The 14,200-nt window shown below is 43.1% G+C and overlaps 3 protein-coding genes across 3 annotated transcripts in view; 2 read left to right on the top strand and 1 right to left on the bottom strand.

Moving 5' to 3' along the window:
* Positions 1–14,200, top strand: part of LOC126565490 (uncharacterized) — a 500,287-nt gene that overhangs the window by 294,171 nt on the left and 191,916 nt on the right. The window lies entirely within an intron of this gene.
* On the top strand, positions 3,073–6,625 carry LOC126565857 (cytochrome P450 4C1-like). The gene is made up of 8 exons (XM_050223066.1): positions 3,073–3,313; positions 3,390–3,587; positions 3,707–3,895; positions 4,165–4,237; positions 4,332–4,458; positions 4,525–4,713; positions 5,948–6,255; positions 6,351–6,625. Exons 1-8 carry the CDS (start codon positions 3,139–3,141, stop codon positions 6,622–6,624), a joined length of 1,533 nt encoding a protein of 510 aa, XP_050079023.1. The 5' UTR covers positions 3,073–3,138; the 3' UTR covers position 6,625.
* LOC126560464 (uncharacterized) lies at positions 8,056–11,235 on the bottom strand. Its single transcript, XM_050216423.1, has 2 exons — positions 9,403–11,235; positions 8,056–8,238 (listed from the first exon to the last, which is right to left on the bottom strand). Exons 1-2 carry the CDS (start codon positions 11,233–11,235, stop codon positions 8,056–8,058), a joined length of 2,016 nt encoding a protein of 671 aa, XP_050072380.1.

Raw genomic sequence — 14,200 nt, 5'->3', positions numbered from 1 at the left:
AACTTTTTTTCGTGTCTTCAAGAACGAGACAAGTATCGTATCGGTTTGATAATCTTCTGAGGCTGAGCAAAATCCCACGGCTTAAAGGAACAGTCGGAGCGCTCCACGCTCAACAGGTTAATGAGGTGTATGTAATGAAGTTCTCCTTGCTCAATACTATCGCTGTTTACATGACAATCTAACCACATAATTTATGTGAAGTTCCAGAAGATTCCGGTTCAAGATCTTTTTTGTGATACATTTTACCATTGTTTTCAAAAAAGTCTGAAACAAATTATCACTTTAACATTAAAATAATGATAAAGGGCAAGGAAAAAAGTAAAGAAAGAAAATGCCTTAATATTGTTCATGCAGAGCGAGTTCAAAAACAAATCTACATAAACGTTTGCAATTACATTACTTAGTGCCACAGTTTGCTACAAAGCTACTACTATAAAACGAAGGCGGGCAAGAACTACGCAGTTAGATTTTTACCTATTGCAGCTTGAAAATTAAGATTTCGTTGAATTTTGTAACAATCTATTGCGTTCAAAAGCCCACGGTGTTTTATCTAGGGATTTTTCCTGAAAAAGAATCAAAAGTTATTGACAAGCGATTATTTTTTAAAATCTTCACACAAAAATAACAGAAACCACAAAACGTTAATTTATGAAAACATAGGAACGCCGGCGAGGGGCCAAGAATTGAATCATCCTATCAATACGATTAATATTATTAGTATAGAAATAATCTATTAAAAGTGCTCTTTATCCTGATATCCTGTCTGTAGTGAAAGCGAGAAAGATACGGTGGCTGAGGCAAGTGATAAGGTTGAAAAATTCATATCCCACCAGGGTCAGATGATCGACCCGTTCGGCACGAGGCGTAGAGGAGCACAGCGAGCTCGTTGGCTGGATCAAGTGGAGTCTAACCTGTCGGAGATCGGATGCAGGAGTGGATGGAGGACTGCAGCCCTAGACCAAGTTTCCTGGAAACTGATTGGAGAACTGGCCATGTCTGCGCAACGTGCTCAAGGTTGAGCAGACCAAGAAGAGGAAGAAAAAGTTCAATTTACGGTGCATCCATGGTATATCCCTACATGACTTAGATAATATGACATTAGTCAGGGTCTCCGAACAAATACGAAAAAAATGTATCCTTTAAACAGTCGAATGAAGCCTTACACTTTAAGGCTACTTTAAGGAATCTTTAAATTAACTAATCAACCTATGCGTTTGTAGCTCTTAACGTGTTCAGTACGGCACATTTATTCAGATTATAAGTCAGATAATAATCATGATGAATCATGATGGAGGAGGTATCAGGAACTCTGATCGAATGGGAGAAATTACCACGTTAGTCCTATCCAAACGAATTGTTAGTTGCAGACTCTTGAGAGACTGCTTGAATGAAAAAAGAAACATGAATTATTATCATGGAATTTTAACAAAACATACCGTAAAGTTATCCAGATACTCAGTTGCTCAGAGACTCAGTAGAACTAATGATCAGTTATTTATAGTTAGTGAATTGTTATGTAAAACAACGTTTTATGCAAATTCATTATCACACCATTACTGATTACCATTTGCATCATTGAATCACTAGTTCGAGTTCGGTCCAGTTCAATCCAATAACTCTGGTGCCGCCTTTCCTTAGCAGATAATACAAATTCCTGGAATTATGTAGCACCTCAACGATCAAGCAGCCCTGATAAGCAATGCTAGTCGAAGCCGGTATTGCTGTGAAACAATTTGTCATTAACAATTAACACCCAACGACGCAGACTCTTTCCTGGTGCCATTTGTGCATTGCCGAGGATCTATTTTTGTTTTTAATGTTCCACATGAATGGGTTTTGAGCAGCAAAGCCATGCCGTTGTTTTGCTAAATTTAGCGCCACAAACAATGAGAGACAGATAGGCGAGCCAGCGAGTACTGTGTACGAGTATAGATCGTATCGATCGATTAGCGAAACGCCTCATGCATTCCGAGAATCGCTTGGTTTGGCGATAACGTGCACCACTTGCTAGAGAATGGTAGCAAGCGATCTTCTGTTTTTGCAAACGGTTATGTGCGCGTGCTGCCCGCTGCTTAAAACACAAACATAAAACCGCTGCACCAGGTAGAGTAAGGCCGTTAGAGGCAAAACCATTGGTCGCTCATTGGATGCATGCGTGATGGACCACTGCTGACAGCGTTGCGGAGCCAACTGCATCACCCAGCAGTCAGTGAGAGAATGAGTTACTGGAGGTTGATCGTAGCGTTGTAATCACAATGTAATTAAAATGTCAGTATGAAATTCATGGAGTTTGCACGTGTTTAATGGGAGCTCACGTGGAAGTTTAAAACAACTGTGTTTAAAGTAAACGTAAAGAAGGAATAAATAAAATAGAAATAATCTTTATAACAATTAAAAGTGAATTACTATAAAAAAACTCTTAAGACGCAAAGAAAATATTTCTTGACAGCATCATAGCTGATCATGTAAAATCCAGCTGAATAGCCGTCCTACATGAATAAAAAAATCCCCTTTGAATTTCCTTTTTTATTTATTTTATTTAAAACATAATTTAAGCATGAGATAACTCCATAAAAAACACCTTCAATCATTCTTTGAATAAGAAAAGAATTCATTTCCAGAAGACTTTAAAATTTTTTTTTTCATCTTATTATTTGCTCTTCCCATAGTGCCATGGAACGGGTTGTAGCGTGGATGTACGCTTCACCAGTTACAGCAACCACGGCTGGGCCTAGAAGTGGCCTAGACTCCGTGAGTGACTAATGTTCGTGCCTGTTCTCTGACGCTAAGCCCCGGTGGCTGGGCTTCAAATTCACTCTATTTAGCACAAGCAACAGTTTAATTTTGAACCAGTAGATCATTTGCTTCTCGATCGACTGCAACGATCCTCCGGGAGCTCTAGCAAAGTCAGTTCAAGCAGTGTAGCAGTTTGATAGTTTAATTAAAAAACAGCTGCAACAAAAAACAGGTTTCAAGATTTGTTTCGTGTTAATCGGCTGCAACCACACTGACCTGTGCTACTGTTTGTGACGTTAAAGCTACCCTCGAACGGTGCGAAATAAGTGGGTCATTATTACACATCGGCAAACCTGTTTCCGTGGTGCGTGGGGTCCGGTGCGTGCGTGGTCGTTCATCATCATGTCGGAGCTCAGTACGATCTTCCATGGAGTGGTGGTGTTTGTTTTGTTTGCGGTGTACCTACAGTGGCTAATGAAGCGATGGCAGTTGAGCCAGATATTCGAGAAAATACCGGGTCCAAAAGCGTACCCGATAGTGGGCACAATGTATTCGTTTTTCGGCAAAAAGCGTCATGGTGAGCGAATCTACATTTTGGGGGATGGTTAACGACTTCAACAAAACTTTTGAGCAATGAAGTATAAATATTGTAGAGATTTTTTATCTGCTGGACGCGAGGACTCGCGCTTATCCGGACATCCATCGCGTATGGACGGGCATGACCCCGGAAGTACGCATCAGTAAGCCGGAATTTGTCGAGCAGGTGATCGGTTCCAGCAAGCACATCGAAAAAGCCACGATGTACCGCTTTCTGCACGATTGGCTCGGCAATGGACTGCTTACCTCCAAAGGTACCACCAACCTTGCGAAAGGTCTTGCGAAAACCTCACACGCTATTGATTGACAATGTCATTTTCTTTTACGCTGCCTTGTGCCGAACCAAATCCAACCGAACCTTGGCGTGCAACAGGTGAACGTTGGCATCAGCACCGTAAGCTCATCACACCGACCTTCCACTTTAACATCCTCGACGGATTCTGTGACGTGTTTGCGGAGAATAGCCAGGAGCTCGTGGAACACCTGCAGCCGTACGCCGACACGGGCAAACCGGTCAACATGTATCCGTTTATCACGAAGGCGGCTCTGGACATCATTTGCGGTAAGTCTGTAGCGTAGTGATGATGGCACGCAGTGCGGAAAACCGCTGGCGCTAGGTACTACACCAGGGATCAATCGACTTGGCTGCGTTCCAAATTCGACCCACAAGGAATGAACGCAGACCGGTTTGATGTATGAGCTCTGTTTGAGGATTTTCGAGGGATTGTTTCGCGGGATGCTTCCTCCTGTCAACATGGCCTTTAATGGATTGTTGTGGTATTTATTGTCTCTATCTTTCTGTCTCTTTCTGTTGCACGGCTCGCTCGAAAGAAACCGCAATGGGAGTAAAGGTTAATGCTCAGAGCGAAGGTGAGGAGAACGATTACGTCAAGGCGGTCTGCGAGTAAGTAGATTTCAATGGAGCGTGTTGTTTTGCGTTACATGCCATTCGTACTACCAGAAATGTAATGTATCTTTTCGTGTTATCGTTTCCGCAGACTAAGCAGACTGTTTGTTGAGCGTATGGTTCGTCCCTGGTTGCATTTGGATTTTATTTGGCTTCGATCCCGTTTTGCCGCACGGTACACGAATGCGCTCGAGACTGTTCACACATATTCGCGTGAGGTATATGAGCTTTGTTTCTATATTGTAATACCTTAAATAATTTATTTTTAATTTATTATTTGAAAGGTAATTCGCGACAGAAAAGCAGCGCTGGAATCAGCACAGAAAAATGCCAACTCCGAATCAAACGATGGAGAAACGTTTGGAGCTAGGAAAAGGTTGGCGTTTCTTGATCTATTGCTGCAAGGCAACCAGGCGCACAATATTATGACTGATGAGGACGTACGAGAGGAGGTGGACACATTCATGTTTGAGGTAGGTTGTGAGCCAACCAGATGTTGTTTCTTTGTTTTGAATTGTTTGAAAACATTAGTCAGTTATAAATGCAGCGATGTGTCAAACCAATTGCATACTTTTAGGCTTCCTTGCTGGAAACCACTCGAGTACGTTGTGTGAAATGAATAGAAGCACTAAAAGACGATTTTTTTATTGTGCTTATCATTTCAATGTGACTATAATATTGTGTTGCAATACACACTTATTAAATGTGGCTCCATTGAAATCAGTAAAGAGTATAATAATGCTGTGATTGTTTCCACAAACTAGCTATAAAAAGCTAACGAAGCTCAGTTCTTCTTAATTTGTTATGAAGCCTTATGAAGCGACAGGTTAAGTTTTACTCTCAAATTTACTGTAAATTGTAACAAAATATGCTTCAACAATGTGTTTGATTTTTTTTTTTTCAAAACTGAGTTATGTAAGTTTTTTTATAAATGTTCAGCAGCTTCAATCTCATATATGTATCTATTCATGCATTTTTAATTTCAGCGGAAAATGTTTTTTTTTTAATTATTTCCTTTTTAAAGAAAACAAAACAAATCATTTTAAAATCTATCACTCCTACGTTTTTTTTTCTTCACAGGCTCTGTAGCTTTTTAACAGACACAAATGACCTCCTATTGTACGTTGCCTGCCTCGGTTAATCAGCACGTCTTTTCTTGTCGTAATTTTACTATTTTAATTTTATATTCTTTCGAAAACTTAAACTTACTCAATAAAGGGTTGTAATATTGCTTCAACCGTTTAAAATGCAAGAATGTCAAAGTTTGTATTTTGCACAAGCTTTTTGTTTTGTATTTTGATAAAGGATTGAGCTTTTCTTATTTGGGTTTACTTTCCCTTAAGCAAATTTTACCATATAAAGTCATCTTAGTGTTGATTAATCGCCTATAAAAAGGTGCAAAAGTCCACAATGTATGTATTGCTTTCGCTATTTTGCTTCCATCCATACGTTGTTTGCGAAGAACATGAACCAGGTACACCAATAAACCATCATCTGTTGTTCAATTTTCCATCCCAAATACCCCATTTGGTGAAGATCAGTTTTCCTAAAGGTTACCTGGTTTCACTAAATTACACCTCAGCGGCTCTCAATCATAACGCACGCCAGACAAGCTTCTGTTGCTGCCTTTACCTTTGCGACCACTGCGATCGCAACAACGACCGGACTACATCGAACTCAATTTGTTCATCCCCTTTTCTCCGATAGGGACACGACACTACGACAGCTGGCATCAGCTGGGTGTTGTTTCTGCTAGCCCTTCATCCGGACGTCCAGGAGCGGGTGTGCGAGGAAATTGAGTCGATTTTTCCACCCGGTGACAGCCGACCGGCCACGATGCAGGATCTGAACGAGCTGAAGCTGCTGGAACGGTGCATCAAGGAGGCACTGCGGCTCTATCCGTCCGTGTCCTTTTTCGGTCGAACGCTCAGCGAGGACATCCAGCTCGGAGGTTACCATGTGCCGGCCCAAACCATCGTGGGAATTCATGCGTACCATGTGCATCGGGATGAAAGGTTCGCTACACCGATGAACCGTGGCATCGTGCTTCCTTCTTTTTTTGTTTTACTCATCTTCTTTTTTATTTCATGTCCCAAACACGCACACACAGGTACTATCCGGAACCAGAGAAATTCGATCCGGACCGTTTTCTGCCGGAAAATGCCGAAAATCGCCACCCGTACGCATACATCCCGTTCAGCGCTGGACCAAGAAACTGTATCGGGCAAAAGTTTGCACTGTTGGAGGAGAAGAGCATTGTATCGACCATACTGCGCCGTTTCCGGTTGCGTTCGGTGCGTACGCGCGAGGAGCAGAAGATTATGCACGAACTCATCACACGTCCGAAGGATGGTGTACTGTTGTACCTGGAATCACGCAAGTAGGTGAAGTGGATGGAAAGAGCGATCAAATCATTATTTTTAAATTAAATGCTAAAATTTCGTTTGGAGCAAATTTTTGAGGTTTAGAAATGATTTGAAATAGATAAGAATATGATAAGGTAAGCTCATTTTTTCTGGTTTGTGATTTGAATCGTTGGTTTATGTAATAAACTCTTTGACATTTAAATATAAGAAAAGAAGTGTTTTTGGTAAACAATGCATTATGCTAGATGATAAGGAAATGTTTACCAATTATAGTTGAGAAAAGGTCGAACAGAGCAACAACAAAAGTTTCATACAATACGGTTTTACTTTCTTTTGAAAGCTTTTTAAACATACAATGATATACGATCTTTCTTCATTTTACGATCATGCATTGAAATTGTAGCAATTAATTAGACCTGTTTTATCTAGCACCAGACGTATACGAGTGATAAATTGTTATTGCTGAGCCGGGCCTTTGTCCCGTTCAACGGATTGAGACCGGAGGATGCCTCCGACTTGACGAAATAATTTCGGCTAAATTGAAGACCAGAGGATGCCTCCGATTTCAATGAACAGTCTAAGGTGTTGGTAAGAATGCTGCTTTATTCAAATTCTTACTCGCTAATTTATACTATAAAAATGCTGACCGATCCGCAGTCAGCGGATAAATTTGACTTAATTTAATTGTTTTCGTTCGATCGCCTGATTATTATTTCTTTTTTGGTTGATCGCATGTTTACCATTTACATTTTGCCGAGTCGATAACCAATGGCACATCGATGCGACACCAACAATTATAAAGTGTTGAAAAAATAACTGAAATTCGATTTGTTACAGTATCTTTCTCTTTCCATTTTACAAAGCATCTGAAAAAAGCAAATTTTTAATGCATAAGTTACACACTTCCAAGCGTAACTCGTTAAAATTGCAGGCTGTAGCTAAGACGCTGCAATGCATTTATAGGTTAATTTATAGGTAATAGGTTGCTTTTTGCAAGATTAAAAAAATAACTAAGAATGTTCAACCAAAAGTTGCAATACTTAAAAAAAATTTGTGCTTATCCCTTGGTGTGCTAATTTGAACCAATTTATGTATCACAATCACGTTTCTAAAAAGGCTAGTTAGATTCCTGACGTTCTTCTTTTACTTATTTTGTCGCTTGACTACTAAGGATAATGTTCGGACCAAAATCATTTAGCCAAAACATAAAGTTGGTTTACTTTTGTGGACTGTATTTTCTTTCTTTTGCTCTGTCGGTACACACGTGTTCACTGCGACGCTTCGGAAATCACACTCCTTCTTTTCTCTCTACTCTTCTACTCATACCACTTCGCTATGTGGTAACGGGAGCGGAATGATTCCGTTCCGGTGGGGATGACATGTTCTTTTGTGGATTTGAAATATCCGTTGCGGACGGAACATACACCCCCCGTTGAGGTAACTCAATACTTATGGTTGGCTGTTAGGAACGGGCGTATTATCGTCAATTGGTAGCAGCGCAATCTTGTTGATGCTGCGACGATAGGTAGATCCTCCGCTGAACACATCGACGGCTCGAACTAAACCGTCGTTACCAGGGAAGACGGATGTAACTTTACCCATCTTCCATTTCATCTGTGGCTGGTTGCCATCCTGGAGAAGTACGATCATTCCCTTTCGGATGTTAGGTGTTGCTTGAAGATTCTTCTTACGTGGTTCAAGGTGTTCAAGTATTCCTGGCTCCAGGGACGCCAGAAATGTTCACGGAGCAGTTGTAGATGTTGCCATCTGGACAATCGGGATGCCTTAACATTTTCCAAGGACGGTTCTGCAAGAGCCGTTAGCGGGCCGTTATTCGGGAGAATAATTGGGTGGCGCGCTTCAAAGGGAAGTAGTGAACGGTCCAGGCGACCTCCCACTCGAAGTAGGCCATCGTGGTGTATTGGGCGAAGATTGGGAAATAGTTTGCTTGGTACATTGGCAACCACACGTTTGATTTCGTCAGCAAAATGGATTTGTTGGACCAGTTTCATTATCGTTTCAGTAGATCGGCGTAGATCAGTGACGGTCAAATACGGGGACGATTCACATTGATTCGAAGGTTTACGACAATTTCTTATGAATCGTAATACATTGGCCATAACACGTTTTGTCTTTTGAACTGCTGTACTTGTACAGGGGAAACACGTCGGTCCTCACAGCGGTTGTGACCACTACTTCTTTTAGCTATGGCAGGCTATCATCGGGAATACATTCAATCGTCTCTAGCTCATATTCAGCTTTTTGTAGATATTCAGGACCGTGCCACCATAGATCGTTGTTCATTAGGGATTCAACAAGCTGACCTCTGGACACGATGTCAGCGGGATTGTTTTGGGAACGGACATATTCCCAGAAACATTCCTTCGTACTTTCTTGGATGATGGCAATGCGGTTTCTTACAAATACTTGCAGCTGATGGAGTGGTTTCTTAATCCAGGCTAATACAATTGTGCGATCACACCATAACACAATTTTTCGGAACGGTAAATCAATTGCAGGTAACACCTTCTGCACGAGCCGAGTAAGTAAGAGGGCTGCACACAACTCCTTTCTCGGGATGGAGAGGTCGTGTAACGGCGCAAACTTCGATTTGCTGGTGAGTAGTTGAAGCTTGGCGGAGTTGTCTGGGAATATACTTCTCACATAGATGCAGGCGCCATAAGCAGTACACGAGGCATCGGAAAATCCATGCAGCTCGTACTCAATGGCTCCATCAAACGTGACGCATCTAGGGATAGAAAAGTATCTCAAATGATTAAACGATGTTCGTAATACTTGCCACTCTCGATGTGTTGCTTCGTCGACCGGCTCGTCCCAGCTGATTTTTAGTTTCCACAATCGTTGCGTCAGAAGCTTGGCTAGTACCAGAGCGGGTGATACTAATCCAAGAGGGTCAAACATTTTGGCTATGGCAGCATACAGCATTCTCTTGGTGACATGATGCTTCACAGGATCAGTTGGCGTTGGCGGGCTGGTAGGATTCATTACGGATAGTGTGTCTGCATTCGGATCCCAAGACACACCTAGCACCTTGATGGTCTCATTGATGTCTCTTTCAGCATTCTGGATCTTCTTTTCACGGTCTGCTTCGGGAATTTGTTCGAGAAACTCGGTTGAGTTGGAACACCACTTGTGGATCGGAAAGCCACCTCGCAGAAGGAGTTGTTTCAGTTCTTGCTGCGCTTCGATTGCAGCTTCCACTGATGATGCTCCGGAAAGTACATCGTCCATGTACGTTTCTTCTTTCACTATTCGGGACGCTGAAGGAAAGGCACCACCATCTTCTTCTACAAGTTGTACCAAACATCTTGTAGCCAGGTATGGCGCGGAAGCTGTGCCATAGGTAACAGTGCACAGTTCAAGAACTCGCATGGGATGCGCCGGGTCACTTCGCCAGAAAATTCGCAGGAATCGTTGGTCATCTTCGGCATGGCGTATTTGGCGATACATCTTACTAATGTCGGCAGAAAAGGCAATCCTGAATTTCCTGAAGCGCAGTACGATAGAGAACAGGTCGTTCTGTACAACAGGACCAACCTGAAGTACATCGTTCAATGACAGTTGGGATGGTGACGGCTTAGCACTGGCGTCAAACACGACGCGGCATTTGGTACTGGAACTCGATGGACGGAGAACTGCGTGGTGCGGCATATAGTAGACTTGGCGGTTTGGAGGATCATTTTCCTCACGCACTTCTCGGCAGTGTTCTAAAGCTTCATATTCTTCAAGGAACGTTTTATACTGCTCTTGTAGCTCAGTGTTGCGGATCAGTCTCTTCTCCTGCATTAGAAACCGTTTTAGGGAGAGTGCTCGACAGTCGGCTAGTTGATCCAAGCTTTCGTTGAAGGGTAGTCTGACTATAAATCTGCCGGTTTCGTCTCGTTGGTAGGTAGATATGAAATGTGCTTCACAATCTAGCTCCTCCTTGGAAAGCTTAGAGGCGCTTGGAACTTCCTCAACTTGCCAGAACCTTTGCATCATTTCTTCGACATCTTCTACCGATGCATGACAGGATCGCTGAGTGGAAACGTGTTCCTGTGGATCTTCAACGGTTCCTGACACAATCCATCCGAAATGTGTCTCTCGTAGCATCGGCATATTGGCTGCAAGTTCAAGTTGGTTCGGCCTCAGGATTTCAAAGAACAACTCGGCTCCGATCAACATATCTACCTTTTGCGGCTTGAAGAACATTGGGTCTGCTAGCATGGTTCCGATGGGTAACAGCGAAAGGTCGATGTTCACGTTGGATGTTGGAATGGTACCGGTCACTTTAGGGGTTATCAAACACTCGAGATTCACTTCGTAGCAGGAGACACGTGATCTTATTTTCAACTCCACTTTATCACGGGCTAGTGTGCGTAGCGCGTTAATACCCGTAATCGGAACGTTAGCTGGTTTCACAGGAAGTTGAAGACGATGAGCTAGCTCTTCGGTCACAAAATTGACTTGTGAGCCAGTATCCAACAGAACGCGGCAGAGATGCGGCATATTCCACTTATCATACACATTCACGACAGCAGTGAGCAACAACACAGTCTTGGAAGTTTGGGCGACGTTTGATGAGCATGTGAAGGGCACAGGTTGCTCGGCGATGGTAGGGTTATTCATGTTTCTATTTGGGCGGGACTGTGATGCCATATTCGGTTGCACGTTTACACTGGATGTCGTAGGATGGGTTGTGTTCTCATACAGGAATTTGGTTTCGCTATGGAGTAACGTATGGTGTTTACGATGGCATTTGCGACAGGATTTGTCGGACGGACAATCACGAATACGATGGCCTTTTCGCAAGCAGTTGAAGCACAAACCAGTGGCTCGGACTCGTTCATTTCGTTGGGTAGGATTCAGGTTGGTTAAAATAGAGCACTGAACGTTCTTATGATTTCCATGGCAAATCTCACATTGGTCAGAAACGGTTGCAGCAAAAACATGGTTCTTTGTTGTTGGGTTCGTAATCTGTTTTTCTCTGATATTTGTGCTTGAAACAGGGTTCTTACATCTTTCTAACACGGACACACGATCTTTCAAAAAGGACATGGTCTTTTCATAGCCGGGTTGTTCATTCTTGGCGACACTACCTTCCCACAGTTTCTTCGTTTCAGGATGAAGAGCTTGAGCGATGAGATACACAATCATTGCACGGGAAAGTCCGGCAAACTCTTCTCCAAGGTATTTCAAGTTCTCGATATGGCTGTCTATCTCTTCCACTAGTGAGCCAGTTCTTCGTAGTTTTCGTGCTGCTGTTTCTTTAGGTTTAACAGACCATGGATGTGAATATCAACTAAACGCCTTTTGTTTTCGTATCGATCGGTTAGAAGCTGCCATGCACGTTCGTAATTTCCTTCGTTGATAGTTCTTTCGTCGATCACTTTTGCCGCTTCACCGCACAACGCTTTCTCCAGGTGATATAGCTTCATGCGTGAACTATCGTTTGATTTTTCGACAACGTCCTTGAAGATGGTCTTGAAACGTTCCCATTCTTCATATTTTCCACTGAACGAAGGAATCGGTCTAGGGAGCGGTGCATGGACTACAATGGACGGAACGGCGTTGCTGGAAAACCCTGCAAGTGTTGGTTTCTTTTCTAGTAGGATTTCCTCAATACATTCTAATTCCAACAAGACCTTTTCGTGGATGGATCGGAATTCACGGAATCTTAGTTCATGCTTGGAACGCTCACTCACACTAACACGTTTTACCAACTCACCATAGTGCTTGTCGAATTCATCATACGATGCATCTATTTTTCTGCGAAACACTTTGCACTGCGCTGACGATACCGTGTCCTTTTCGGCTTTGTTCTGCGTAAGCACATGGTTTATACGTGACAATTCTTGAAACGCCAAGTCACACATGTATGCGCTGCATTCTACCTCCGGTGATACTTTCACAGTAACATTATTTTCTACGCTGGATTCTTCACTTGGAGGGACAACCACGGAAGGTTTCACTTGTATGACGCGGGAGGAAAGAGGTGTGCTGGACATGCTAGGAGCGGCGCGTTGGAGGCGGGCTACACGCGTCGCACGGGGTTTACGCGGTGCGCGGAGGATTTGCAACTTGGGTGGCATCGTGCATATAATCTTTTTCACAGGATCTTGGAAAATCACGAACTAACACAAGGATTCAGGAATCTACGGGATGACGCAATCGGGAAGCAGCGTCACAATTCACAAGCCGGAAGATGGCGGATTCTCTGGTTCAACACTATCACGATTCAATAATATGACGCAATCGGATTGAAGCGTCACTATTCACAGGGCCGGAGGATGGCGGATTCACTACTTCAACTGTTATTTCACAATTCACACTTCACGGTGCCGGTAGATGGCGGATACACAGTTTATTTACTTTATAGAGCCGGAGGATGGCGGTCTTCAGTAGAACACTTCATAGAGCCGGAGGATGGCGGGTCGCAGTAAAACACTTCATAGAGCCGGAGGTTGGCGGTCTTCACTACTTCAATCCGGTTCGGACGGACCAAAATTTATGTTCGGACCAAAATCATTTAGCCAAAACATAAAGTTGGTTTACTTTTGTGGACTGTATTTTCTTTCTTTTGCTCTGTCGGTACACACGTGTTCACTGCGACGCTTCGGAAATCACACTCCTTCTTTTCTCTCTACTCTTCTACTCATACCACTTCGCTATGTGGTAACGGGAGCGGAATGATTCCGTTCCGGTGGGGATGACATGTTCTTTTGTGGATTTGAAATATCCGTTGCGGACGGAACAGATAATACACATCAGCACCGGGGCTCAAATCCCATCCGGACCGTCCCTCCTTAGTGAGGACTGGCTTTTTCCAGTAAGTCTCGAAAGTAATTAGCAATTGAATGGCATGACCTAACAAGCCATTAAACCAAGAAGAAAAAAAAGGTAAGGATCCTCATCGAGCATGTCATTTCTCAACAAAATGCAATTTTCTAAAGGGATGCAAAGGTCCTATTAAGTTACTATTTTTTTCAGCTGTAATTTAAATATTAAATTTAAAGTTCATCTCCACCCAATCATTTTATTAGAATTCACTATCGTTACAAACATCTTAACGCTCTAAAGTTCAACAAAACCCATCAAGACGATCCTACATGAGTATTTCCACACAAAATGCCATTCAATGTACCGCCCGGATCGTCAAATAATGACGGTTTCGTCGTGTCCCCAATCAACCAACCCACAATTGACACCTTTTCTGGTAGGCCGGGCAGATCCTGCTATCGATCGACGGCACAGGCCACGATTAGTGGTGTGAATCAAGTGCCCAATGTCCGGCCCACCGGATGCATCCTCGGAGTACCATTCGGCTGGTGAAGGAAATTAAAGGACTTTGTCCGGTACCGTTTTGCAGCGTCTAATTGCTGGAATTGTGCTGTACGGGTAAAACCACCGGACCCGACCGAACGCCTGGTTGGCAGCAGGTGGCAAATAATGCTTTCCCACTCGCTACCATCGGTACCTTTGCCAAACAGACCGAAGCCCACCCAAGGGTCTCAGCTGGTGTGCAACCACATTAATTGTCAGTCAACATTCTTGCAGCACGGCATCTGGCACTGCACCGGATGCCGGACCCTGT

This window comes from Anopheles maculipalpis, chromosome 3RL (assembly GCF_943734695.1).
Source record: "Anopheles maculipalpis chromosome 3RL, idAnoMacuDA_375_x, whole genome shotgun sequence".
NCBI classification, from domain to species: domain Eukaryota; kingdom Metazoa; phylum Arthropoda; class Insecta; order Diptera; family Culicidae; genus Anopheles; species Anopheles maculipalpis.
Note: the sequence above shows the minus strand (reverse complement) of the source record. Positions and strands in the feature narration are given on the sequence as shown.